This window comes from Camelina sativa, chromosome 3, assembly GCF_030686135.1.
Source record: "Camelina sativa cultivar CO46 ecotype springtype chromosome 3, ASM3068613v1".
Taxonomy (NCBI): domain Eukaryota; kingdom Viridiplantae; phylum Streptophyta; class Magnoliopsida; order Brassicales; family Brassicaceae; genus Camelina; species Camelina sativa.
Window position 1 is genome coordinate 1,918,487 of NC_141882.1, and position 26,028 is coordinate 1,944,514.

General features: G+C 35.5%; 7 protein-coding genes across 7 annotated transcripts; 4 read left to right on the forward strand and 3 right to left on the reverse strand.

Annotated features, from left to right (window-relative positions):
- The first annotated feature begins 4,601 nt into the window (after window positions 1-4,601).
- LOC104763188 (putative pectinesterase 8) lies at window positions 4,602-7,010 on the forward strand. Its single transcript, XM_010486600.3, has 5 exons — window positions 4,602-5,085; window positions 5,174-5,345; window positions 5,800-6,006; window positions 6,120-6,379; window positions 6,458-7,010. Exons 1-5 carry the CDS (start codon window positions 4,685-4,687, stop codon window positions 6,612-6,614), a joined length of 1,197 nt encoding a protein of 398 aa, XP_010484902.2. The 5' UTR covers window positions 4,602-4,684; the 3' UTR covers window positions 6,615-7,010.
- Window positions 6,829-11,584, forward strand: LOC104763177 (uncharacterized). The gene is made up of 7 exons (XM_010486590.3): window positions 6,829-7,010; window positions 8,103-8,181; window positions 8,522-10,351; window positions 10,418-10,648; window positions 10,744-10,878; window positions 10,996-11,148; window positions 11,235-11,584. The coding sequence occupies exons 2-7, from the start codon at window positions 8,137-8,139 to the stop codon at window positions 11,475-11,477; spliced, it is 2,637 nt and encodes an 878-aa protein (XP_010484892.1). The 5' UTR covers window positions 6,829-7,010; window positions 8,103-8,136; the 3' UTR covers window positions 11,478-11,584.
- Window positions 11,585-11,697: 113 nt separating this feature from the next.
- LOC104763197 (uncharacterized) lies at window positions 11,698-12,475 on the forward strand. Its single transcript, XM_010486607.3, has one exon. It carries the CDS (start codon window positions 11,826-11,828, stop codon window positions 12,177-12,179), a length of 354 nt encoding a protein of 117 aa, XP_010484909.1. The 5' UTR covers window positions 11,698-11,825; the 3' UTR covers window positions 12,180-12,475.
- On the reverse strand, window positions 12,472-13,431 carry LOC109132181 (protein CYSTEINE-RICH TRANSMEMBRANE MODULE 1). The gene is made up of 3 exons (XM_019243296.2): window positions 13,119-13,431; window positions 12,896-13,028; window positions 12,472-12,761 (listed from the first exon to the last, which is right to left on the reverse strand). Exons 1-3 carry the CDS (start codon window positions 13,147-13,149, stop codon window positions 12,716-12,718), a joined length of 210 nt encoding a protein of 69 aa, XP_019098841.1. The 5' UTR covers window positions 13,150-13,431; the 3' UTR covers window positions 12,472-12,715.
- A 109-nt stretch (window positions 13,432-13,540) lies between these two features.
- Window positions 13,541-17,052, reverse strand: LOC104763204 (ubiquitin-like modifier-activating enzyme 5). The gene is made up of 14 exons (XM_010486614.3): window positions 16,799-17,052; window positions 16,443-16,511; window positions 16,246-16,359; window positions 16,013-16,141; window positions 15,859-15,927; window positions 15,425-15,577; window positions 15,201-15,237; window positions 15,035-15,117; window positions 14,782-14,856; window positions 14,586-14,660; window positions 14,401-14,487; window positions 14,190-14,308; window positions 14,058-14,110; window positions 13,541-13,964 (listed from the first exon to the last, which is right to left on the reverse strand). The coding sequence occupies exons 1-14, from the start codon at window positions 16,877-16,879 to the stop codon at window positions 13,810-13,812; spliced, it is 1,299 nt and encodes a 432-aa protein (XP_010484916.1). The 5' UTR covers window positions 16,880-17,052; the 3' UTR covers window positions 13,541-13,809.
- A 215-nt stretch (window positions 17,053-17,267) lies between these two features.
- LOC104763218 (vacuole membrane protein KMS2) lies at window positions 17,268-20,228 on the forward strand. The gene is made up of 8 exons (XM_010486624.2): window positions 17,268-17,639; window positions 17,895-18,106; window positions 18,408-18,486; window positions 18,634-18,921; window positions 19,141-19,289; window positions 19,383-19,499; window positions 19,595-19,774; window positions 19,872-20,228. Exons 1-8 carry the CDS (start codon window positions 17,594-17,596, stop codon window positions 20,049-20,051), a joined length of 1,251 nt encoding a protein of 416 aa, XP_010484926.1. The 5' UTR covers window positions 17,268-17,593; the 3' UTR covers window positions 20,052-20,228.
- Window positions 20,229-21,886: 1,658 nt separating this feature from the next.
- Window positions 21,887-25,789, reverse strand: LOC104763225 (uncharacterized). Its single transcript, XM_010486633.3, has 7 exons — window positions 25,437-25,789; window positions 25,182-25,299; window positions 24,534-24,622; window positions 24,390-24,436; window positions 24,207-24,295; window positions 22,926-23,059; window positions 21,887-22,738 (listed from the first exon to the last, which is right to left on the reverse strand). Exons 1-7 carry the CDS (start codon window positions 25,557-25,559, stop codon window positions 22,070-22,072), a joined length of 1,269 nt encoding a protein of 422 aa, XP_010484935.1. The 5' UTR covers window positions 25,560-25,789; the 3' UTR covers window positions 21,887-22,069.
- Window positions 25,790-26,028: the final 239 nt, after the last annotated feature.

Genomic DNA, 26,028 nt, shown 5'->3' on the forward strand with positions numbered 1-26,028 from the left:
TTCCATGTTTCTGAGGTGATCAATTTTTGTTTTGTATTTTCTGGTGGTTGGTACGTAATTGATTAATCCCAGAAAGTTTTATCAGGCAAAAAAAAAAAAAAATTGATTATGGGCATTAGAGAAGATGATTAGTGAGTGTGGTCACGTAATTTACCCTATACTTTCAATAATTGTAGTAGTAATTCCTTTATTAGCCACCGCACCACACAAAACTTATTGTCTTCGTCTTCTAAGCTAGGAATTAGGAATAGCATATATGAGTGCCAAACTCTAATGTAAGGGAAAGCTATCGGATAATTAAAGAATCACTTTAACTATCTTTTGCGATACAATCAATTAATCAAATACTCGATCGTCATTAGTTGAAGACTGCATAATTTATTCATTCAAACTTTGAAACTCAGTTTCAACGACTTTTTTGATTGCGACGATATATTTGTTTTGTTCAAAAATAAGTCTTCTAAAGCTTTGGAAATATTTTATACTGTATAGTATTCATCATATTTCCCACTGAATTACCGTCTTGTACTGAATTAAAATGAAATCATAATTCATAATTCGTTTCAACTATTGTAGACTATTAGATTATTATTGCTTTGTTAATCAAATTTATAGTTCTTAATTGACACATATATATTATATTCAACCATTGAATTCTAGTTTCTAATATATACCCGTGGATTTCTAGCCTAGTAGTTTGGACTATCATCGCCGTCATGTCATAACATGGATTCATTCTTGGTAAACATACCAAATAATAATAGTCTCTTCAAAGTCAGCATGATAAAATCTTGAACGTTTTGAAATTGAGTATGAGCAATGTATAGTTGTTGCAAACTAATAAATAAGTGAAGAAAAGAGGACCAGATAGCCAAGAGCACATGAAAGTCGACATATAAGAGAGTAATGTGAGTTTTTCTATTTTGACTTGCTCCCTTGCTGTGATCAAATAAGAATGGATAAGAGGCTCGTGGGATTGACGTGAGGGGGTAGGGGTCGAGATAAGGAGGAAGAATGGGGCGACAGATAAAATGAAATAAAGAGCAAAGACCAAAAAACTGATAAAGAATACGTTGACAAAAAAAAAAAAAAAAAAAAAAAAAACTGACAAAGAATACTTCATTTCAGTATCCAATATATTGGAAAAACTATATAGTTTCCTGATTGCGAAACTGATTGCTAAGCCCTTTATAACAACAACAACAACAAAACAAACTAGTAGTAATTCAGAAAACCACAAACTAGCGAGACAAGAACCATTAGAATACTTGTCCTATTTTTATAACTCTCCCTCCCCTTAAACTAAGTCATTTGAGAAGCATGATTACTGTCAAAAGAACGAGTTAAATTGTATACTAACTAGTAATTAGTAAACTAACTAGTAATTAGTAAACTAACCTGTTTGTTGAGTTATAACTGAAAAACTTTGTTCTTCTAGTTATTTTTGTGAGCCCCCCAATCTCAGTGTGCCAGAGTAGTGTGTTATTAACTCTCCTCGTCATAAGTACTCTTCTGTGTATCCCTCCCTAGTTGTCCACCTGTCAGAGTCATGCTCGAAATAGTAGTCTCTCCATAGAACTGTTCCGTTGCGTCTGCATACTGTCCATTTTGACCATATTCTCAAGTAACTTTTTTGGCCTCTTGTCGCATTAACCTTTCTTGGATTGGGTATCTGATAGCAGTTCCTTACAAAAATATAAACACAAGTTGTCTTATGACAGATCAGTCACAAAAATATAGCTAGGAAAAATGGGCTCTCGATTAGACCGAACCGGTTTGGTCCCAACCCGAACCAGTTTTCTTTAATCGTGATTAGAAATCATTTTTTAACTCTCAGTTTCTCACAATCTTGTAGGGAGAAGAACTGAGAATACCACGTCCATTGGAGATAAAAAAAATATATATCGTTATTAAAAAATGTCACTTCATAATAACATGATTCAAGATTTCAAATCAGGAGTTATATGATATAAATTCTTTGAGGTTCGTCAACAAGAACTCGTATGATGCTTATGATAAGTGGTTTTGCTATTTTAGTAGTCACCTAATTAAGTTGCAAATCTAGTATTACCGGCCATCTAAACGCATCGCATCGTGTAGTATAATAAATTATTATAAAACGGGTTATTTGAATAGAACATGAGGCTTTAACGACAAGTAGGCCCAATGGGCTTAGAGCTTTCGTTTAAGAATTTATTTAGTTTGATATAATATTAGCTCTAAGCCTCTAACCGGTAATTCAAGAAGATCAAATTAATCAAGTAGCTTCTTCTATATATATTCTCTTACATGATCTCAATATTCTTACCATATCTTCTTTTTTATTTTATTGTCCTGGATATTATTACATTTGGGATTAAAGAGAATTGAATCTATCGTCGGTGTTGTCTTGCTTCTAACCTTCATCGTCACAATTAATTAAAAATTATATGCACCAATTAAGTATCTCAATCTCTAAAAACCTAATTAATCGTTGGTTTACATTGTTGTTGCCTCATCCAACACATGGTAGCTGTGTTTATGAAACAACTATTTTTCTCAAAATGTTTATGTGTCGTAAAAAAATTAAGCATTAATTGTGAAAAAAATTATTGACAATTTCCAAAGTTTTTTTAAATATATATATTTACATACATATATGAAAATACTCATATTTCTAAAATTCCGAAAAATGAATTCAGGTTAGTTTTAAGAAAACTATGGGAATTTCAAATTTTGATTTTTAACCATAAATTATCACTTAGGACTTTGCATTAGTTTCACAATTGCAAATACCTTGAACTAAGAGTAACATGAATTGTTAATCAATGGAAAGGTATAAAAATTGGCATATTTTCAAAAGATTTTGTTTTATAAAAATTCTGTACAAGGTGTGATCATATACAAAAGAATTTTGTCCGGGTTATCTCTGTCTTATAATTTTATAGTAGTATTTGGAATTAATATTTGTAATCGATAACTAACTATTAAGTTGTAATAAGGCAAACAATAAGTAGTTTACAATATAATTTGTCGGTTGAATATTAGCAAAAAAATTCTGTTAGTAAAACAATAAATATATATTTTTGATTCTATATCTATTTTATAAACTATAAACTCGATGTTACAGTGGTAATAATTAAATATAACGGATTATGTAATCGTTCAGTTGGTTTAATATTCTGATTAGGTTTTAGTGATGATTTCGGTTTGGTTTGTTGGGTTTTATGAGAGTTGGATCCCTCATCATTTTGTCTTTATTTTGTGACCTAGTTTTGGAGACAACGCCTGGAAGACAATCGTTGATAGATTCAACGATATAATTCAGTGAGTTATAGGAACCGTCTTTCTCTTTGTCCCAGCTAGTTACCTTGTTCAAGGAGGAAGAGGAGGAAAAGGAGGAGAAGAAGGAGGTAAAGGTGATGATGATAACAAGCTGTCCACTCTTGCCATGACGTTGTTTGATGAAGTCAAGTCTAAGTCCCCGGATTTCTTCCTCCCTACAATAATAGGATACATCGGTTCCTATATTGGGTCCTTATGGTTCAAAAAACCAATCTTTGTGAAGTGGTTAGAGGTTTTGGGCATTATTTCAGGATGTGTTTCCATTGTTGAGACTCTCTACTACGTTGGCTTTGAAGTCTCCGTGTACGCTGCCAGCGGCTTTGGTTTTGTCTTTATCCTCGTGATCATTGTAAATGTGTTAGTGTAATATATCCCACATCAGTAGTTGGAAAAATTATCGAGTAATATATAAAGGGTTAGAGCCTCTCCACTCATTCCCAATTGATTTTGAGTTAGAAGCCCACAATAAGATCAAATTTAACATGGTATTAGTGTAATCGTCATTAGAAAACATAAAATTTTACTTTCGGTTTAGCTTTACAATCTTATACGTACGTCTCCATGCGAAGATAAAATATCAATCTCACACGAGATTTCTATTTTATGAACCTTCCCTAATTTCTTCGTTTATGATAATTAAGGTTGTGGACATTGGACACTAGTAGTACACATACTACATAGTCAAATAATCAATCAATAAAGTTAAATGTGTACTCAACTTCCCAATTAATAACGAGGTTTATTGAATGGGCATATGTATGTTGGATTTTACTTGTCTGGACTAATAAAGAATAATTTCTAACTATCTTTTCTTAAAGAGCCAACATTGTGGAACTGAACTGAGCTTTTGCTTGATAAATGATTATCATGAATTCTATAAAGTTGGCATAAGTATAATCTCTCTCTCATTTTTTTTATGTTATATTTGTATTAGCATAATCACTTTACTAGAAAGTCTAGAATCATGAAAATTGTATTACCTCTCTCTTTTTTTTTTCTACCTGTGAGATAAGCTAGTAGTTATCATGTCGACAATGGGATCTCTAAAATGATATGTGTATACTTTTTTGAATTTTTCTGGTAAAGGCTATGAGCCTTTTTGGTAGGTCGATCGATATTGTTTAATATTTCTAAGAAAGCAAACATTAGCAAAGGGTAATTTGCAAGGCATTCCAACAAATCCTTACACTTCATGCAATTTCATATTTTTTCCCTTTTTCGTATAAATATAACTCTCTTTTGCATTCTCCTATTCATTAAGTTCCTTTTATCCTTTCCCTCTCAAATCCCTAAAACAACCAACCAAAACTTTCTTCTATTTTCCAGATATCACTTAATTATACCAAACAAAAGGAAAAAAATGAAAATTAGAAGTTTAATCTCATTATCTCTATCCATAGGTATCGCCCTAATTGCCATTTTAGCATCCAAAACTCTCTTAAAAACGCATCGGCCTGAAGCTTTTATGCGCTCTCCTTTTGATTTTTTACAAGATATCAAAATATTCTTTTGTGGTCACCGTCATCATCATCATCATCATCATCATCATCACCGTCATAAACCTTCGGATACCAAAAAGAAGGTATCGATATGCGAAGATTTCCCCAAGAATATACCTCCATTGGACACGGACACGACGTCATATCTCTGCGTGGATAAGAATGGTTGCTGCAATTTCACGACGGTGCAATCAGCAGTGGACGCGGTAGGGAATTTTAGTCAGAGAAGGAACGTGATTTGGATTAACTCCGGCATGTACTAGTATGTCGTTTTCAAAATATTTAGTTACTAAACTTTCAGTTAATATATATACACATAACGTAACTGATATGTAATTATTGCATGGCAGTGAAAAAGTTATGATTCCGAAGACTAAACCAAACATAACGTTGCAAGGACAAGGGTTCGAGACTACGGCCATAGCGTGGAACGACACGGCCTACTCAGCTAATGGCACTTTTTACTGTGCCTCGGTCCAAGTCTTCGGTTCTCAGTTCGTCGCTAAGAACATTAGTTTCATGGTAATTTAACTAATTTATCAATTACCACAAGACAATTAACATGTTTTCTTAAATAAAATGGAATCAAGGGTGTTTTCTAAGATCAAAGAGAGATGCGTAATCTGATTTATCGGTTCGGTTTTGTTCGTTTTATTAACCATCAAGGATCAATAGAAACCGGTGATCAACTGTTTGGATTTAGTACGGTTTTGATTTCAATTTCTCAGAAACGATATAAGCTTGTTTTAAGTATTTTCAAAAAATATATTGCTATAATCGGTTTGGTACTTAATTTCTCAGCTTTTGTTCGGGTTGGTTACGATTTATCCGAATAAAGTAAACTATGAAACCAAATCGCTTTATTATTATCTTTTCTACCCGGTTATGTTGGTACGTACGCTTCCTTTTTGGTTAAACCGGGTTAGGTATACCTAGTATAGCAAAATTAAAATAACTTTGGTGTGATGATATATAGAACGTGGCGCCGATACCAAAGCCAGGAGACGTAGGAGCTCAGGCGGTAGCGATAAGAATCGCCGGAGATGAATCGGCGTTTGTGGGATGCGGTTTCTTCGGAGCTCAAGACACTCTTCATGACGATAGAGGTCGTCATTACTTTAAGGATTGCTACATTCAAGGCTCCATCGATTTCATCTTCGGCAACGCTAAGTCTCTCTACCAGGTCTGTATATTTACGGTTCACTATATTTGTTGTTTTGGTTTAATGCCGGTTAATTAGCTAGGGTTTCGATCCAATGTCGATCGATGTTAATGTGGTCTTGGTGGCAAGCGTAGGACTGTCGAATAATATCAATGGCGAACCAAGTGAGCCCAGGGTCAAAGGCCGTCAACGGAGCCGTGACTGCAAACGGTCGTAACTCCAAGGACGAGAACAGTGGCTTCTCGTTCGTCAACTGCTCGATCGGTGGCACTGGTCACGTGTGGCTAGGGCGTGCATGGAGGCCTTACTCACGTGTTGTCTTCGTTTCCACTACCATGACCGATGTTATCGCATCCGAAGGCTGGAACAACTTCAACGATCCCTCTAGGGACGCGTAAGTGTACAAAACTCAATAATATTTTTTTTTTGGATTAATTTTTATAAGTTACATATATATTGCTTTTTTGTTTAGGACTATATTCTATGGAGAGTACAATTGTTCGGGTACAGGAGCTGATATGTCAAAGAGGGCACCGTATGTTCAGAAGCTTAACGAGGCTCAAGTGGCTCTCTTCATTAACACTTCTTATATCGATGGAGATCAGTGGTTACAGTTTTCCGATCTTTAAATCAAATCAATAAAAGAGGAAAGATTAAATAATCCTCAATTCCTTCTGAGTGAAAAAATGAGAGAAAAAGGCGTTTGATGAACTACTTTAATTACTAAACCGCCCTAGTAAAACTTGTCAGCAGTGTGAACCATATGAATAAAAGAAGGGGCATAATGGGAATTAGGTAATTCATTGTGTTTTAATAATATACAAAAGAGACCCACTCGCTCTCCACCTTTTCAAGAAGAAAGAAAAAGACTGTCTCTCTCCCAATTACATCTATTCATCTTCTCCTTTTCTTGCATTTTGGTGTGTCTGAATTTGTTCACATCTCCGAAAATTATGAAATCTACCTACACAATATCCGGAAGAAAAAAAAAAACAGATTAGTACATACGAGTCAGCATCTTTCAAGTAAGCATATGTACCTCTTATGTTTTTTTTAATAAATGTATTTGATCATCTTGCCATTGTATTTTGTAATTTGTTCCAAGTTGTCTCTGTTTTTGATTCTTAGTAATCTGAACTATATCTTGTAGAAGATCGTGATTTCAGATTTCAATCGATCATCTTTTCAATTACCAGTTAGTTAGTTTTCAAACTCAAAAAGTCTCCTGATTTTATGTTTCTATATTAGTATATTTGAAGGAGCTTTGAGAAACTCAAATTATTTGATCAATCATCTTTGATTATTCCGATCGCCGATCGATTAGATTTGGTTGTGGTAAATCTTTGTATTTCTAGTTTGGTTAGCATTGAGTGGCACCATAAATTCATTATTCGCCGTAAATATATCAAATACTACATTCGCTATCTTGTGCTAATTCTTACTTTGCTTTGCTATCCCTTTCCCCAAAATGGTACGTTGAATTTTGAACATTGCGTCGTCAATGTCAAGTGAACGACATAGACAAATGACCACATAGCTTTCTTTTTTTTTTTGATAAAGGGTGTAATGATTGATCATCAAATATTTGGTTACAACTTCTGCTTGGATTTTTGGTCACATTGTACTTTGTATGATCATAAAGGTGTTTAAAACTCTTGTGATATACGGACGTTGACCTTTATTTAGAGATCGCCTAAACTTTTTTTTTTTTCTTTTTTGAAAAGTATTTTAGAGAATGTTGTTGGGAATCATAAATCCACCATTGAATATCCTGTTTATAATAAAACTGAATAAATTGATGTTTATAATAATAATACATGCCTCTCTGCCGTCACAAAGAGATTATCTTATCTTGTTTTTTTACATAACCTCTTGGGAATTGGTTTCTCTTTCTTGCAAGCTAGCTCTTTCTTTTTTTCTCTTTTAAAAATGAAATTGTTGCGGTTGGAATGTTCAACTGAACTTGATCATATTTCTTGTTGTTACAAGAAACAAAACTCAAGATATATGGTGCTTATTGAGACTTTAACGTGTGACATTTCTTTCATATACAAAAAAATATAGTACTATTTAGTCTATACCACCAATTTTAAGCCTTACTATTTCATCGGTTGCAGAACACAAGATAATAGGAACTGCTTAATCATAGTTATGGAAGAAGCAACACCAGTGAGTTCCGAGGTCCCTCTAGTTAAGGTAAATCTTCTTTCCTTTTAACTAGATGAAAATTTTGCTAAAGTTTTAGACATTTTTTTTTCCTTGCTCATTGAACATAGATGTGATACAAAAAAATTTGGAATTGTATAATTTCCAGTAATGAAAACTAAAAGTCTTTTACAAGTTAACTTCAATATATAACTCTACGAAAATTGTGTGTTTATATGTTGACTTTAAGTAGGATTAAAGATATGGCATGGGAAGATCTTTAGTTTTTCTTGCATGGCTTTAAGTAGGATAGAAACTATCTTAAAGAAATTAGTCAAATTACTAATTCTTGGAGAAGGTTAATTACTGTGACGATTTTTTTATTACACAGGTCGTGAATGAAGAAGTGACAAAGGAAGATCGTGTTATGGATAAAGAAGAGGAAGATCCATCATATGATGGTGGATTCGTAAAAGTTGAGAAAGAAGGGATCAACGCAAAGTATGGTGATGACGAGAAAGCACTGAAACAAGTTTCAATTGAAGCAAGCTCGAACGGTTCACAAAGAGAACTACATGAAGCACAAGAAAAGGCCAAAGAACTGGAGCTTGAATTGGAAAAAGTAACAGGGGAACTGAAACGGTATGAATCTGAAAACACACTTTTGAAAGACGAGCTTTTATCCACGAAAGGGAGGTTAGATGAAACAGAGAAGAAGCATGAAGAGCATGAAGTGGTTAAAAAGAAGTTGCAAGAGCAAATTTCTGAAGGGGAAGCAAGACATAGCTCACAGTTGAAGTCTTTGAAAGATGCTTTGCAGTTACATGATGATAAACATAAGGAACTGACTGAAGTTAAGGAAGCTTTTGATGGGTTAGGGCTTGACGTTGAGAACTCGAGAAAGAAGATGATAGAGTTGGAGGAAAGGCTAAGACTTTCTGCTGTAAAGGCAGAGAAATTTAAAGAACTTGAAGAGAAACTGATGATTTCAGATGAAAAGTTGTCCAAAACAGATGCTCTTCTGTCTCAAGCTCTGTCCCAAAACTCTGTTCTTGAGCTGAAATTGAAATCTTTGGAGGAATTATCTGAGAAAGTAGCTGAACTAAAATCTGCTTTGATAATGGCTGAGGAGGAAGGAAATAAATCAACTAGTCAGAGGCAAGAATACCAAGAAAAGGTTACTAAACTGGAAACTTCTCTGAACCAATCAGCGGCAAGAATCTCTGAGCTTGAAGAAGATTTAAGAATTGCTTTGCAGAAAGGTGCAGAGCATGAAGATATTGGAAATGTGAGTACTCAGCGCAGCGTTGAACTACAAGGTCTGTTCCAAACATCTCAGTCAAAACTAGAGGAAAAATTGAAAGACCTGGAAGCATTGCAAGCGAAAAACTCTAGTCTTGAAGCTGCTCTAAGCGTTGCAATGGAGAAAGAGAGTGAACTGTCAGTAAATCTTAATGCTGTGACAGAGAAGCTGAAATCTGCAGAAGAGAGACTTGAGAAGCAAGCAAGAGAGATAGATGAAGCTACCACAAGAAGCATAGATCTTGAAGCTTTGCATAAACACTCAGAACTTAAAATCCAAAAGGCAATGGAGGATTTCAGTTGCAGAGACACAGAGGCCAAGTCTTTGACTGAGAAATCAAAAGATCTCGAGGAGAGGATAAGATTATATGAAGTGAAGTTGGCTGAAGCATCTGATCAATCTCTTTCTTTGAAAGAAGAAATCGATCAGTCGTCTGCAGAGAATGAATTACTAGCAGATACAAACAACCAGCTCAAGATCAAGATTCAAGAACTTCAGGGATATCTGGAATCCGAGAAGGAAACAGAGAATGAAAAGTTTAAACAGAGAGACACAGAAGTTAAAGACTTGAGGGCAAAGCTGAAATCCCATGAAAACCTAATCGAGGAGCACAAAAGGCAGATTCTTGAAGCATCTGGAGTTGCTGATACAAGAAGAGTTGAGCTAGAAGAGGCTCTCTTGAAACTCAAGACTCTCGAATCTACAGTAGAAGAGCTAGAGAAAGTAAATGGAGATTTGGCTGAAGTGAATATGAATCTGAACCAGAAACTAGCAAATCATGGGTCAGAGACTGGCGGTTTTCAGGCAAAGCTCTCTGCTTTAGAGGCTGAGAAAGATCAAACAGTCAAAGAGCTTCAGACAGCTATAGAAGATCTTACAAAACAGCTTACTTCTGAAGGAGAAAGATTACGATCACAGGTAGACATACATTCTGAAAATCTTAAAATTTAAGTATGAAGAAAATGACATTTTGTTCTGTTGTAGATCTCTTCACTTGAAGAAAAGAATAAACAAGTCAATGAGATATATCAAACCACAAAGAATGAGCTCGTGAAGCTTCAAGAAAAACTCCAAGAAGACAAGTCTAAATCCGAAGCTATGGTATCCGAAATCGGGAAGCTTAGTTCCGTGGCTGCTGAAAAGTTGGTGTTAGAGTCAAACTATGAACAAGTAGCAATACAATTGAAAGAAGTCGAAGCTCAGTTGAAAGAAAAGGTAATAATGAGTTAACAGTTAACACTTATGCGATAATATATTGAATACTCTGCTCAATGATTAATGATAATGTTTCTTGGTGTTTCTGTCGTCAGGTCGAAAAAGTTGCAGAACTGACCTCAAAATTGCAGGAACATGAACATAAGGCGAGTGACCGAGATGTGCTGGACGAGCAAGCAGTTCAGCTACATAAAGAGTTTCAAGCTTCTCACACTCTCATTGCTGAACAGGTAAATGCATCTTTCTTTTGCTTCTTCTTGCTTCAGAAAACTGCTGCTAAAAAGGCAAATCTAATTGTTCTTAGTGTATTCTTGAGTTCTCATTTTTTATTTTGTGAACGGAGTCAGAAAGAAGCGGTTTCTCAGAAGCATTCAGAGTTGGAAGCTACTTTAAAGAAATCACAAGAGGAGCTTGATGCTAAGAAATCTATGATCCTTCATCTCGAATCGATGGTTGACGAGCTTAAAGAGAAAGTGAAGCATGCAGATGCTAAATCTAAGGTCAGTCCTATATAAATAACCACATTTTCGTTAAACTACCTCTTCTTTACTATACAAATGTCGGAAAAAAATGCTCTGTTTTGCAGGAAACTGAGTCTGCTGGAAAAGAGGAAGTAGAAGTGAAATCTCGAGACATTGACTTATCAGTTTCAACTCCAAAGCAACGTAAGAGCAAGAAGAACTTAGATGCTTCTCTTTCTCATTCGTCTTCTTCAGGGCACGTTATGATTCAGACAGCTGAAACGTCGCATCTCATGACATTGAATATCGTTCTTGGAGTGGCTATTGTGTCTGTCATTCTAGGTATCATTCTTGGGAAAAAGTATTGAATTCTTCATGGTGTGATTGTGTCTAGTAGAACATGGGAAGCGCTTTGTTTGATTCTTGATTGTCTCTGGGTTTAGGGCTTTTCATTTATTTATTACCCATCCTTTTATATCTTATTTGCCAAGCAAGGCCCAAATGTTGCAAAAATCTGATTAAATTGAATAGTTAAAGTAAAAAGGAAAAAGGGAAACTTAAAAGAAAAGGAAAAAAAGAGACGTTACATAATTTACATAACATAGGCAAGTCGAAAAAGGAAAAAAGAAAAGAGAAACCAATTTGGATTAGGGCTAAAGTTTTGGTTATATATAGACAGTGGACGACACGATCTCAATTGATTTCTAAAACTAACCATGGCGGATCATAACACTCCCCCCTTTGAAGTGGCGAAACTCGAACATTATATAAAATACCAACCAGAAGGTGAAGATTTCGTTGTCGATGCTGAGGTCAAGGTTCTCCGAAAAGGATCTCCTCCGTTAGAGATGTTCTTCTCATCCTCGCTCGATGATTTCGTTTTGGACGACGAAGATTGTCCCGAGAAAGAACTACTCTACGAATTATTTTTCGATGATGCTGGGATAGATGCATCCGAGGCTCAGTTCTTGCTCAATGACTTGATTTTGTACGTTTGTAAGATGACACAACCGCTTGACGTAGAATTCACAGGAGTTTTCAAGTTGATGGTGGAAGTTAGGGTAAACTAAACCCTGTCAAGCTTTAAACCATCCGGTTCAGAGGAAACCGAATCCCAATAACCAATTGCTACTACGGAGACGAGAAAGCGACGGTGAGACTTGAAAACCAAAATAAAAGGCAGGATCGGAGAGTTAGGTAGGGTTTTGTGTCTTGGAAGATAAGCAAAGACTATGTTTTTTCTTTTCTTTTCTCTACTCTACCAACAAATTTGGATTCTCTTTTAAAATTTAAATATGTAATATATAATGAATTCTTTTGTGAAATAATTAATTCTGTCGTTATAATTGCACAAGTTAGATATATATAAAAAACGAGCAATTCTGTGAAATTAGAGCAATTGTTACAAATCCAAGAGCAAGATTATATACTAGCGATCCGAATATATACAAACCGTAATAATATGTTCGAACCCAGAGTATTACAAGAAAAAATAATAAACAAATAATAGCGAAATTTTTATACAATAAAACTGGAGAGAATAATTCACATCAGATCCACACACAAGTCACAACTCGTTGTAGAAAAAAAAAACATTCCAAATAGCTCAGAAGCAGATGTCAAGGGCACAACAGCAACACATGGCCGCAAGACTACAAAACAAAAATTCCAAAAATTAGACAAAAGAAATAAAGCTATTTTGGACTTAAATATATCGACCCATTAAGGATAATCATGTTGAAGCATATAAAGTTGCGTATAATTTAATTTCATGATAACGACTTACCAGCCTTTAAAGAATCCGTCACCCTTAGACTTGGTTTCCACTTTAGCCGGAGCAGCCGAACCATGACTCTGGTCGTTGGTCGGGTAACCAATCGGTGGTGGTGCAGTTGAAACCGGTGGCGGTGGGTTAGCTCCTACGTTTGATAAAATACAAATACAGTTTACAAATAACGAAAATGATTAAAGACAAGAAAAGAAACAGAGGAATCTATATATCTTCTTACCTGCAGATTGGTTGTGATCGTACTGACTCATCTTGAAACGATTAGTGAAAAGAACTTTGATCTAAGGTAAAAGATGCTGTGTATGGAGTATGGCTGTGCTTTGTATCGATCAGGAATGATTTTACTCTTTGAATATATTTGTGCAAATGCGTGTCAATGTAAATATATAGAGAGAACGATAAAGAAGGTCGGTTTATCAAAGACCGCGTGGAGGATTAAAAACATTAATGGTTACACAATAATTAATTAATGAGTCATTATCAAAGCTTGCTTAGGATAATTCCAGACGAAAAGCTTTTTATGATATGTCGACACGTCTCACACGGTCGAGACCTGGTTTTGTTGAAATTTTTGAGAGGAAACGTCATTAATCGAGAGTGGTCAAAGTCTTCGGAAGTTAACTAAAGTAACAGACAACTATGGATATCCATCACGAGTAACATTCTAGATTTGAAGCCTCAGTCTACGATTACAAATCAAACCCATGATGTGACATCTGCAAAATTGTACAAGTCTTCTTTGACAACCAATAAAAATAAAAGGGAGAAATGATCATCCATAAAGTTAATATGACCATGAGATCCGATTTATCAACCTTAACACTCTTTTCTTTGCTTCCACAATTGCGTTTGCAGCCTCTTCCACGTATATATTTGCTAAACAACTATCTCTCTTCCCCTACAAAGAACACTCAAGCAGCATTAAGAGCTTCAAGCTGTTTCTTCAGATCTTCAAGGTCATCTTCCTCCTCTGTTTCTCCTGACCCTGAGGCTATGGCTATTTCTTTCTCATACTCATCTGCATCTGGAAGCTCCCGAGTAAGCCCTTCAGGCAATGTATCTATACCTAACATAACACAAAATCAATTTAGAAAACCGTCAGAAGAAGAAGACTTTAATTTGATACATTTTCGCATTACAGTTCCCAAGTTGAATTTACCTGAACTTGAGGCAGCTTTTGTAGCATCCTTCTCATTTTCATCGTCCACAACACTTTATAAAAAGACATGAGATACACATCAGATTTCTTGTTGCAAATTTTAATTTTTAACTAAATCCACTGAGTTGTTACCTTATGTTCCACTCATTATCATCATGGAGTGGACCTTCATCGATAGCTGTGGATGCATCGGCTTCCATCTTAGCTTTAGCAGCAGCGTCCCTTTCTGGTTTCGCAAGCATGTATTCTTTCTGCATTTTGGGATTTCATGTCATTTCACCAGAACAGGGATGGAAACAAAGACGAGCTGAGATAGTTTTGTAGTTGCATTTACTCAATTTACCTGCCGCTCTAGACAAGCTACATTTGAGCATTGTGGATTTGGTCTCATTTTCATGGTTGGGAAAAAGTCCTTCAGTGAATTGTAACCCTGTGGGATCCAGTAACAGGCATAAATTAGTAACTTTTAACTGATTCAAATAATAAATGATTCTGTGATAAACATAAGATGAAGCAAAGCCTTTCTACCAAGTATGGAGAAACTTCACCAAAATTTAGTAAGAACTTGAGAGAGTTTTGAACTAAAAGCCCCGCAACAACACCCTGAATTGACAATCAAACAAAAGTCTTAGAATATAAAGTAGGGCTTAAATAAACAAAGGCATTAGCAACAAATGTGATAAATAATTTGGTTCAACCGTATTATAAGGTGGTATAAAATTACCATAGTAGTTGGCAGAGATGCAGCACAGACCCCTTCCCGCTTAAGTGTCCGTTCATCAATTCCAGATGCCACGACCTACCACAGAAAAAAATAAAGAGATTGTTTATAGGCAATGCAGATGTAGTATTAACAGTACCCTGGATCACGGAATCCTTAAATTCACCCATATTCCACTGATATATTCCTCAAACATTAAAGCAGGGTATGATAGGTTAGAGTTGTAAAAAGGTGATATAAGAAGGAAATAACATACCAGGGGAGGTGCACAGGCAAAACAAGCAGTTTCTCCAGGAACCAAGAGCTGTATGTGACCTGAAACAGCATCTTCGGATACACCTGCACAAAATATAACTTTCTTTGTTAGCTAAAAGACAAATGAAAATAAAAGTACATAATTATTAGCTTTTCCTACTACTTACCTGACTCCATCCATGTTTGACGTAACTCATTGCACGCCTATGTACCAAAAGAATAAACTCAAATCAGAGAGCCAATGTAGAACATTTTTGTTTATCTTCCACTCATAAACAGTGTAACTAATTGAATCATGTAGAATGTAAGATCAAAATGCTCGATGGTGAAGTAAGAACTATGTGGAATTTGTAACAAAAAGGCATTTTTCGAAAAAAGAAGTAACAGCTACCTGGTTGACAGCCATCCTTGCTTCATAGTTATCGACACAACTCAAAACAAGATCCACACCGCTGCCTTCCTTGCTAGGACAAAATGACTTATTCGTCAAGCTCGATGTGAAGGTTTCAAATCCTTGCACTGTTGTTATGTTCATTGTGAAACTCTAGAACAAAAAAAAATCGAAATAGCATAAATTAGTGACTCAAGAATCCTGTAGGTGTGAAACTAATAATTTTCTGCAGTAAACAACGGATAAAATAATAACCCAGAACTAAGGATACATAGATACATCATACACCATAGACCCACTCAATACGCAATGACTCTAAATCGAACACACCCGTTTGGGCACTAACATAGACAGTTTAGTTTCAAGTGACTATGATGTAAATGGTCATTAAACTAGTACCAAATGCGTTTAACCTCATCAAGTAGAAAATTTACCTCAAGTACAACGTCAGGGTTTATTTCTGCAAGGGTCTGGACAGCAGCATCAGTCTTTGTCATACCAACCTACACAGTCACAGTTATCACCAAAGTCAGAAGCAATACTAACTGGATGAGAAGATAAATTGAAATCTCAACGAGAAAGGAGTACCTGATCAGGTCGAAAAAAGAGTCTGTTCATGTTAGCTAGTTCAACGGTGTCATAGTCATACAACAAAATACGACCAATACCACATCTGGTAAGCATCTCAGCCGCAACACTTCCAACACCACCAATACCCTGTCAATGAAAGAATCCATGTATGTAGGATTAATGAACGCACAAACTTAGTTGTAGCATAGCAGAAGAAGAGAAAGAAAGAAAAAAGGGAGAGAAACACAGACAACAATGGCGACTGAAAACTCTCTAATTCTTTCATAGTTTTCCACAATACCCATCCGCTGAAGTGCCATAAGCCTACTGTAAGGATTACTATCTACCACCTCCGAGCTTAATTCCTGCAAACAGAGGGTTTCCCCCTTGAAATCAGAAACATTGTACTATATCAGAAGAACTTGTGAGTATAGGAATAATGAAAGACCTTGACTTTGGAACGCTTGTGAGGATTAGACTTAGATATAGTGGCTAGATTTTCAACATGGGATCGGAGCTGCAAATCCAAAAAGACAAACCTTGGTAAGTGATTCATAAGCAATGCAGCGAGACTAAAGCTTTTGACATTTAACAAAAAAAAAAAAGGCAGAGCAAGGAAAGGATCAGCGAAATTATAATCATGCGATTCGGAGATTCCCAAGAGCCAGATCAATAAAAAAAGATAAGTCGTAAACACCAATGCATGTGAAAATTCAGTTCTTTCGGATTGAAAGATCCATGAATTCGTGAAAGTTGAATCTAAAATTCACAAGATTTTAATCAAATAAAAACCCAAAACAAAACCTTGTGAATCGGAGCCGGATCCGAGAGAGATTTCTCGAGGACATCAAGATCGTCGAGCAGTGCTTTCAATTCCACCTCCATTGTTCAGCAGCTCTCTTAGGACGACGATGAGAGAAATCTCAAATCTGCGATGCTTATCTGGAAGAGACAAGACTCCGCAATAGTGTTTTGTATCACTGCCTAAAACGTTTTTAATGACTTCAAAAAAAAAAAAAAAAATTAAGGGTTGACTGAGATAAGAAGATAGGAATATAAAAAAATAATAAATAATGATCCGGTCTGTTTTTAAAATTTTTAGATCAAACTGGGCCTTTAACATTAGCCCATTTATGAAGTGTATCCGCCTCTCTAATACGAAAACCAACAAAGATTAAGATACGGGCGTGCTTGGTTAAGAAATCGGTTAAATCAATAACCGGTAAACCGAAACAATAACCAGATAAATTTCCCACTCGGGAACCAAGAGAATGCGACACATCATCATCATCATTCACACCCAACAAAACGGGAACCTGATTTTTTTTTTTTGGGTTTGGTCGCCTACCTTAAACATAGGAGAGGAGAAGAGAAGCTTTTTTATGAGATCGACATTGATGGATCCATTCACAATCCATCCAAAATCTTCAGACCCAATGCTCATCTCCTCACCAATTTGATTATCTCTCTGTTGTTCGGACAGACTCATCTTCTCCCTAGAATCAGACACCAGTTTCTTTCTTCACTCGATCGACCAAGTTGCACCTGAAATTCACATTTACAGCAGGTTTTATTGATTCCGTAGCATGCGAAAGGAAGATGGGTTCTGAAAAACGTACCCTTTCTAAAGTTCCTGAGATCTCAGGTGGTACCTCTTCTTTAGTTTTGTTTTCGTTTCCTAAATTTTGAAACTTTAGGGTTTGTAATTGCGACATTGAAACGTCTCTAATCGATGCACACATTGTGATTTTTGTCTTAGATGATTACCCTATTGATATGATTATAATAGAAATTATCGGTCTTTGATTGATTCGTGAGCAAACTCTTATTTTGTTAAAAAAATTTAGAATCTGAATGTTACTAGGAGACTAATAGCTAGCTCTAATGGGGTTTGTTGCAGGTTTGCGTGAAAAGCATCAACAGGATCTTGAGAAACTGACATTGACCTCACAGCCATTCAAAACCTTGACATTCTTTGTTGTTGCTGTTTTGCTATATGTTAGAAGATCAACTTCCTACCTTCTTGCAAATGTCGGCTCGCTTATGCTTTTTAGTAGCATCTTTTTGGCCTTTGCAGCTCTGCTTGTGACCCTAGATGGCCCTCACGTCAAGGTAAACAGATTGATACTGCCTCTCTCTCTCTCTAGCTTTAACTAGTAAATAAGTGACAAGGAAGTGATGAGATATGGAAATGTGGCTCGTCAGATGTTCCTTTGAAGCGATTCTGTTTTATAAATCCCCAAAAGCTTCCTGGAACTGCCACTTATATCTACTGCTATTGAAATTGAGGATATGAGCATATCGAAATTCATGAGTGATGGTCAATATATCTGTTTCATTCTTAGTTTATCAGCTTGTTTTGTTTACTTACATGAAGAAAATGGTAATATCTCATAATTTTCCCTACCTGCAGCACCTTGAAGAAATGTCTGAGTACATCAGGTTTGGACTATGGTGGATTTTTTTAGGTGTTGCTTCATCTATCGGTCTTGGTAAGAATATGTTTTACTCCCTCGCAGACATTATGTATCAGTTTCCTATTTCCGGTCAAATCTTCTGTCAAGAAAGAAACACTGATAGAATGCTGTTTCTATCAAGACCTAACATACTTCTCTTTTCTCATTTTTTGATGATTCCAGGATCTGGTTTGCATACATTTGTTCTTTATTTGGGTCCCCATATTGCTTTGTTTACCATAAAAGCGATGCAGTGCGGACGAGTCGATTTAAAAAGTGCTATATATGACACAATTCAATTGAAGAGAAGTCCTTCATGGCTTGACAAACCTTGCCACGAGTTTGGCTCCCCAGTCTTTTCTTCAGGGGTTCCTCTTAGCAGCATACTGCCTCAGATTCAGATAGAAGCCATACTCTGGGGTCTAGGAACAGCGTTGGGAGAACTTCCTCCTTACTTTATCTCCAGGGCAGGTGAAAATTCACTCTTCCAACCTTCTTATTGACAACTCAGTTGTTGTGGTTTAGTGTTAACTTATCTACTTTGAGGCCCAGTTTCAGAAGCTTCTTGAGCTTTATCTAAATGGGATTAAATGAAAGGGTTTTAGAGGTGTCGAGTTAAAGTCAGATACAAGAACAAGAGATGCAAACAGTTGACTAATACTTGATTACTAATGCTCTGACTCTATACAGCAAGTCTTTCCGGTGGCAAAATGGAAGAATTGGAGACATGTTCTGGTGATGATAACGGATTCATTGCTAAACGCGTAAATCAGATCAAAGGCTGGCTATTGTCACATTCACAGAACCTCAACTTCTTCACAATTCTGATTCTTGCTTCGGTACGTTTTAGATGAGTCTGCTGAAAAATCCAATGCTTCTTGCAGAGACCTTTTGTGCATCTCTCTCATTACATTTTATGCCTTACATTTCAGGTTCCTAACCCATTATTCGACCTTGCTGGAATCATGTGTGGACAATTCGACAAACCCTTTTGGGAGTTTTTCCTTGCAACATTGATTGGAAAGGCAATCATCAAGACACATATACAGGTTTTGTGAGCGTTTCCATAATACTACTGTTTTTATTCACTTTCGTTCTCATCCTTCAAGTTTGATCTCAAGAGTCAATATTGTTTCTTTTGCAGACGGTTTTCATCATATCTGTCTGTAATAATCAGCTTCTTGACTGGGTAGAGAATGAGCTGATATATATTCTGAGCTTTGTGCCCGGTTTTGCTTCTGCATTGCCTGAGCTCGCAGCGAAACTCCGCTTAATGAAAGACAAGTACTTGGTTGCTTCGCCTCCAGTAGCTTCTGATATCAATGTAACATATTTTTTTGTTTCAGTTTACTTAGGCCATTACCGTTTTGCATTGTTCTGAAAAGTTTTGATGATTTCGGATGATTGTTTTCTTGGTTCAGGTCAAAAAATGGGATCTTTCTTTTGCATCGGTGTGGAATGGAGTTGTGTGGCTGATGCTTTTGAATTTCTTCGGCCAGATTGTGACTTCAACTGCACAGAGATACCTCAAGAAGCAACAAGAAGAAGAACTATATGCTTTGACTAACAAGTCGCCGCTGAGCTCAAAGGGATCTAAGTAGTCCAGAACTTTTTATCTGTCTTTTCTAATTAACTTCGGTTTCTTTCTTTCTTTTTTTTTTCTTTTTCTTTCATAGAAACCATACGATTGTGTTTCTTCTTATCTGAGAACAGAAGATACGTGTCCACAGAGAAGAAAACATATTAAAGGTTGAAAGGAAGTTCTAATTAGTATTTCACACTAGTACCTCCGTCAAAGGTTATGGACTCACAATTTCTAGTTCTCTTCACAAAATATTTTCCATGGATGTATAAAAGTTCCTCTTTAAGGTATACTTGCACAGAGAAGAAACGTAGGGGCTCCAGAAAAATCATCATTTAATGTTCTTAAGGTATACTTGCAATCCAAGTTTCTAGTTCATTTAAGATCCAAAACCCAACAATTATAGTTCGTTTGACCAATGAAATATATGTTAAAGATATTTTAATGTATCACAGAAAAAAAAAAAAAATAAGGGTTGTATAAATTAACTTCAAAAATACTATAGAGCATGGTTACATTTTAAAAGACGAAATCAAATTTGGAGCTTACCGCAAAAAGAAAAACAAACGAAAGGGACAAATGAGAACTCATTACTGCAGAAACTGACAAAGAGTAAAAGTCGAGAGAGACTTAAATAAACTGTTCGTCTGTCTTTAAAGTATTTTTCCCATGCAAGAAGACACAAATCTCAACAGTTAATACAAAATAAATAAAAGACTCCGAAAATTATGCAAAGAAAAGGCCAATTTAATAGTATAACTTTTTTGAAAAAAAAATAAGTATACTTGGATTAATTTCATAAACAAACTTCCAAAGAGAAAATGCCTAAACCCAAGTTACGTCATCTCACTTCAGAAATGTGATTTTTGTATAAACCTTGATGCAATGGCGACAATTGCTCCAAGACATAATTACTCATTTCTATGCAATTATAAAGTATTTCCTACTGAGATTAATACAATAGTTTTGCTTACAACAAGAAACCTTATATATTATAATGCAACAATCTTCATATAGACACAACCACTACACAACAGAAAAAAGTCCACTGCACCCTAACCTTTTCAACCAGTTTTATAGAATTGACACATATTCCTATCATATAAACTAGTTGAATAAAAGCAATGTCAAATCTATAACCCCTTATGTATGTCGTCTTTTTTGCTAGTGCTTAATTAAGCTGTTTTGACAAAGGTTATATGTTTACATATCCCTATTCTATAAATTACATAGCTCAAAGCTTTCTCATATCCTCCTCCATTGAACTACGTAGCACGTACGTCTGACTATATATAACAAAAAGACATTGTCTTATAGCTAAAACAAATGAAGAAATGTTTGACTGTTTTACACTGTCTTTTCGTTTTTTAACTACTATAAGAAGTTTTAAAAATTTCCACTTCTTTCTATTGCGCCAACAACTGTTTGTTTTGTCAACGGTTTGCTTTATATTTTTATGATTAGTAAATAATGGGGTCACATGTAAGAGAGGTACTTGTAATCTCCTCTAACAAATAAAGAAACAACAGCAACATCGCATGTTCTCATTTGAATTCTCCCAATGAGTCTTTCTCCGTCACGACCACGTTGTCTTCCTTTTTTTTTACTTTTCAAATTAAGATTTACCCAAAGCGAAGACTTTTTTTTTTGGGGCATGCTTATCCCGAAATGTGCCCATGTAATAATTAATACAAATCATCATCTATTACAAAGCTACAAAAATGTTTAAAGTTCGAATAATAATAATAAGCTTGACACAACAAAGTATTCAAATTTCAAACGGTACGAAATTATTACTTTGGCCAACTTCGATAATAACTGTAAAAATGAAATCAAAGCCATATAGAAAAATGCTGATAAATAAACAATTGATAAAAATTATTAGAAAAATACACTTGAAGAACTCTAAATAAAGATGAGTGAAAACAACAATAAGTAGAAACAAAAAAAAAAAAAAAAAAAAAAAAAAAAAACAATCACGGCAAAAGTTATATACTACTTTGAATAGGTGGATTTGGATAAGTGTGTTTTGATGAGTTAGAACCGTTGAGATAAAGACACGTGGCGGCGTCTGATCTGAGTTGAAACAATGGAGACGAGTCCACCAAGTGGTGGCCTCATCTTTGACCTATAAGTCATCTCATCGTACGGTCTACGATAAAACTTGAGGAACTGAACGAACGTATCTCTAGGCTTCTCACTTTTGCTGACGTGTGATTCTCGCCGAAAGAAAACCGCCGGTGACTGGAAGAACGACGGTCGTGGTATCCGCGGGTCACGCAGTGTTCCGATAGAGTGACGGTCGGTGGTCCTAGCTGGCATCGGCGTTGAAGCGAAGAAGCTCCTCCTCGGACCACCGAAGGGCTCGCTCCTAGCCGCCGGCGACGCGAATGAGAAAGAACGCGCGTTGAGAGGTGAGATGTACGCGCCCGTGTTGTGTCCTAGTTTTGACGATGACGTGTCGGTCAACGTGAGGCACCAGGGTTTGACCGTGTCGAGACCGTCGCGAGATACGGTGAAAGCGAACCTGGAGGATGCGCAAGAACCGATCTTGTCCGTTGATTTGAGAGATGACGTGTCGAATCGGAGAGAGGACACACGTGATGGGTAAGATGAAGAGAAGTCATCGTAGTCAAACGAGTCTTGGAAATCTTGCATCGATACTATCATCGTGGCCGTTGATAGATCCACGAATGTGCGTATACCCTACACGCGACCGTAGAGGATTATTATTCTAATCTTTGACTTTAAACTTGATAAACAAACATATATAACAATCTCGCTTTCGAATTCAAAGTCTGAAAGTTACGTTTTAGATAGGTGAACTAACACACTTTGACTTAATAAGCATAATTAAATTCGAATTGTGTATCAATGCGAATAGGTTATGTACCTTCCAAAGGTAAGAGAAAAGAGAAGGAGGATCGATGACGAAGGTTTTGTAAAGGCGACAAGGATAATACTCGGCGACTATTTTGAGTGTAGTCACAAGGATGTTCATGAAAGCTGATGCTGATTTGAAGAAGCCTGCGGTTTCAAAACATGAAAGAAACATTGGCGAATCGTTTATAACTAGGGAGTGTAACAATAAATAAAATCCTGTTGGTTATAAAAGAAAAATACAAATGAAAACAAATGTTGAAATATTTGTGCTTTTTTTGCTTTAAAAATAAAATAAAATAAAAAAGGATGGAGTACTGAGGAGTAGCAGAGGATCAAAAGAGGAACATTTAATGAAAAGCTAAAGAGTACTAATCAGAGAGTAGTGGAGAAGCAAGTACTGCTGCAACTGGAACATAAGTAAATGCCAAAAATAACCTCAATAATTGAGACTGTGATTCGTGTGTGACCGTGACTCTACAGGGACACTACGGACCTTTTCTGATCGTTATCTCTCCCACTTTCCTGCCGGAGTACCGACATGTTCCGGTCCCCTATTTTTTTTTTTTTTTTACCAACTCGTATTTTATTTTGTTTTATGAAGAAAAAAAAACACATTTACGCTTATTCGGGGGAGGTATTGGTTTAGGATTTAGAAAGAATTTTAATGACTTTATGTTCTTGCTGATTGTTAGAATCATAGAAAATTGAAAGTTAAAAATGAAGGATTCTAAGAGATTGTTTAGGAAGTTTTTTAAAATCTTGATGATTTGTTTTTTCTAATCTTGTAAAATCTTTCCATTTGATGAAAGAGTTTTCATGACTTTTGTTATGAAGGAAATGATATAAAATCCTAAACCAATAACATAAAATTTGAATTCATTAACAATCCAAGATTCTTTTGTTTTACTTGAATAACATAAAACTTTTAATGACTTTATAAAACTCTTAATCCAATAACACTAGATTTATCAAGATTTTAGATAACTTTTTACAAATCCACAACCAATAACACCAAATTTTTTAAGAGTTTTTAAAAGTCTTGATTGAATAACAACATATTTTACCTAACTTTTAAAGTCATTAAAATTCTTTCAAAATTTTAAACCAATACCTCCTCCTTCGTTAACCGTGACAATATTTCCATTGAGGATAAAGAAGACAAAGTCAAATAGTTACCATTTTTTGAATCTTTTACTTCACTTTTTTTTTTTTACCTTTATTTTGAAACCCTTTTTTCCTATTAATATAATAAAATGATGAATGGAAAACGAGAGAGAGAGAGAGAACTTACTAGCATCGAAAAGGATGGCAAATTGTTCGACGTTTCTGGACATGGTTGAGATAGCCACCTCTAATGTAAATACTACCAAACGAGTCAACCTACGGAAAAATTAAAAGGAATATAAATTAAGTTTGTGACAACTATGTTTTTGATGTTTTAATATGATATACTGTAGATAATTTATTTACTTACTGTTTCTGCGTATGTAGCTTCTGATACTCTTGTTTAATGCGGAAAACCTAAGAGGTGATAATTAAAGTATTCAATTAGGTTTTTGGTTATGAAATGAAATAAATATGAAAATCATATCAAGAGTGAGAAACATTATTAAGTTACCAAAACGGGTCTGCACTCGTCATCAAGACCAGCGACGTAGGCAAGACCTTCAGCAAGCTCCGCCGTGAACTCGTCGGCGATCAAGCTCTCTGTAATTATTACATATATATATTATATATTAATAAAGATCAAAACAAAAAAAATTTGAAAAAAGGAAAAAGGGAAAACAGAATCTTGAAAAATTAAATAGAAGAGGTTAAAAATAAGTGGGTGTCATAATGAGTGGATATTCACTTTAACGCTCGATGTTCAAACATGGGACACATCAAAACCCGAGAAAAAAGCAAGCAACGAAACGTCTGTCTTTTTTTTCTTCTACACTAACACTGACTACACTAGAAACCACTACTAGCTAACCAAATCTATTCATCTATATACACACACAACACACTACATGCTTGCTTACTTTAAGCTTTATGTTTTCATCCTCTCGTTTTCATTATTTTAAAAAATTTAGACCGTTTTTAAAAAAATAAAGCTGTCTACCTGACTACCTCTAAAGATGTAACGTACGCGTGTTCCGTATGGTATATTAACATTTCAAGACTGCAAATATACGTTTATCCATATAGATATACGTCTAAAACTTGTTATACAAAAACAAATATAGAGTAGAGAGGGAGAGAGAGAGAGAGAGAGAGAGAGTACCAATGCCAAGAGAAGATCTCCATGAAAGGCAAGACCTTAGCTGTTTGGCTGCTTTCTTCACATTGTCTCCTTTAATTCTCAAGAATCTACTAACACAAGCTCTGTTACAGAACTTCTCCTGCAATATTTTGTGAACAACCCAATTAAGTTCCCAACGAGTACATGTTATTTCTTGAAAACATGTTACAAATAATTACTGAGCTATATATATATATATATATATTAATTAATTAGTGGGAAGAAACCAAACCAAACCTGTTTAAGAGTGAGAGGAGAATGTTTACGAAGGAGATGAAGAACAGCTTCGACTTTGTCGTCGTTCTCTACTGCTGTAGTTGATGAATGATGATGATGGTCCTTCATCTCTTTTTTCCCCATTTTTCGAAATATCAAAACACGCCAAAGATGTTTCCCTTTGTTACTTCTTTTTTATTCGTGTGAGAAAATCAAAAGAGATTGCTTAATTAGGCCGTTGTAACAAATATACCAAGCTTGTTATTCAAGGGAGAAAGTGAGATAGAAAGATAGAAAGAGAAAGAGAGAGAGAGGGAAAAAAGAGATTTTGAAAAAAATGGGAAGTGATTAATTCAATGGTGAGACTGAGAGACAGAGAGAGAAAGAGATTCCCTCTTGTATATATTTTGGGAATGAGATAACGGCAGCTGACGCCGTTAACACTACGCAAAGCACATATGTCCAGGTCAAAAGGTCGTCATCATGCCTACATTATTTTCTTTATATTAATCAAACTAGCAATGTTTAGTTTTATCTTTCCTCAACAGTAAATGATCCGACAAAAAAAAACGAATAAAGAGTTGGAAAATATTATTGATATACTATATTTATA

What these genes read in the sequence shown, in the direction of transcription:
- LOC104763188 (XM_010486600.3), top strand. Translation starts at nt 4,685, where the DNA reads ATGAAAATTAGAAGTTTAATCTCATTATCTCTATCCATAGGTATCGCC. An exon ending in ATTAACTCCGGCATGTACTA is followed by an intron (nt 5,086 to 5,173) that starts GTATGTCGTTTT and finishes ATTGCATGGCAG; the next exon opens with TGAAAAAGTTATGATTCCGA. An exon ending in AACGATCCCTCTAGGGACGC is followed by an intron (nt 6,380 to 6,457) that starts GTAAGTGTACAA and finishes TTTTTTGTTTAG; the next exon opens with GACTATATTCTATGGAGAGT.
- LOC104763177 (XM_010486590.3), top strand. Translation starts at nt 8,137, where the DNA reads ATGGAAGAAGCAACACCAGTGAGTTCCGAGGTCCCTCTAGTTAAG. An exon ending in GAGAAAGATTACGATCACAG is followed by an intron (nt 10,352 to 10,417) that starts GTAGACATACAT and finishes GTTCTGTTGTAG; the next exon opens with ATCTCTTCACTTGAAGAAAA. An exon ending in ATGCAGATGCTAAATCTAAG is followed by an intron (nt 11,149 to 11,234) that starts GTCAGTCCTATA and finishes TCTGTTTTGCAG; the next exon opens with GAAACTGAGTCTGCTGGAAA.
- LOC104763197 (XM_010486607.3), top strand. Translation starts at nt 11,826, where the DNA reads ATGGCGGATCATAACACTCCCCCCTTTGAAGTGGCGAAACTCGAACAT.
- LOC109132181 (XM_019243296.2), bottom strand. Translation starts at nt 13,149, where the DNA reads ATGAGTCAGTACGATCACAACCAATCTGCAG. An exon ending in CGATCACAACCAATCTGCAG is followed by an intron (nt 13,029 to 13,118) that starts GTAAGAAGATAT and finishes TATCAAACGTAG; the next exon opens with GAGCTAACCCACCGCCACCG. An exon ending in GACGGATTCTTTAAAGGCTG is followed by an intron (nt 12,762 to 12,895) that starts GTAAGTCGTTAT and finishes TTTGTTTTGTAG; the next exon opens with TCTTGCGGCCATGTGTTGCT.
- LOC104763204 (XM_010486614.3), bottom strand. Translation starts at nt 16,879, where the DNA reads ATGGAGGTGGAATTGAAAGCACTGCTCGACGATCTTGATGTCCTCGAG. An exon ending in ACAAGCGTTCCAAAGTCAAG is followed by an intron (nt 16,360 to 16,442) that starts GTCTTTCATTAT and finishes CTCTGTTTGCAG; the next exon opens with GAATTAAGCTCGGAGGTGGT. An exon ending in CATCTCTGCCAACTACTATG is followed by an intron (nt 14,661 to 14,781) that starts GTAATTTTATAC and finishes TTGTCAATTCAG; the next exon opens with GGTGTTGTTGCGGGGCTTTT.
- LOC104763218 (XM_010486624.2), top strand. Translation starts at nt 17,594, where the DNA reads ATGGGTTCTGAAAAACGTACCCTTTCTAAAGTTCCTGAGATCTCAG. An exon ending in TAAAGTTCCTGAGATCTCAG is followed by an intron (nt 17,640 to 17,894) that starts GTGGTACCTCTT and finishes GGTTTGTTGCAG; the next exon opens with GTTTGCGTGAAAAGCATCAA. An exon ending in CAATTCTGATTCTTGCTTCG is followed by an intron (nt 19,290 to 19,382) that starts GTACGTTTTAGA and finishes CTTACATTTCAG; the next exon opens with GTTCCTAACCCATTATTCGA.
- LOC104763225 (XM_010486633.3), bottom strand. Translation starts at nt 25,559, where the DNA reads ATGGGGAAAAAAGAGATGAAGGACCATCATCATCATTCATCAACTACA. An exon ending in CTCCTCTCACTCTTAAACAG is followed by an intron (nt 25,300 to 25,436) that starts GTTTGGTTTGGT and finishes AAAATATTGCAG; the next exon opens with GAGAAGTTCTGTAACAGAGC. An exon ending in ACGAGTGCAGACCCGTTTTG is followed by an intron (nt 24,437 to 24,533) that starts GTAACTTAATAA and finishes ATCACCTCTTAG; the next exon opens with GTTTTCCGCATTAAACAAGA.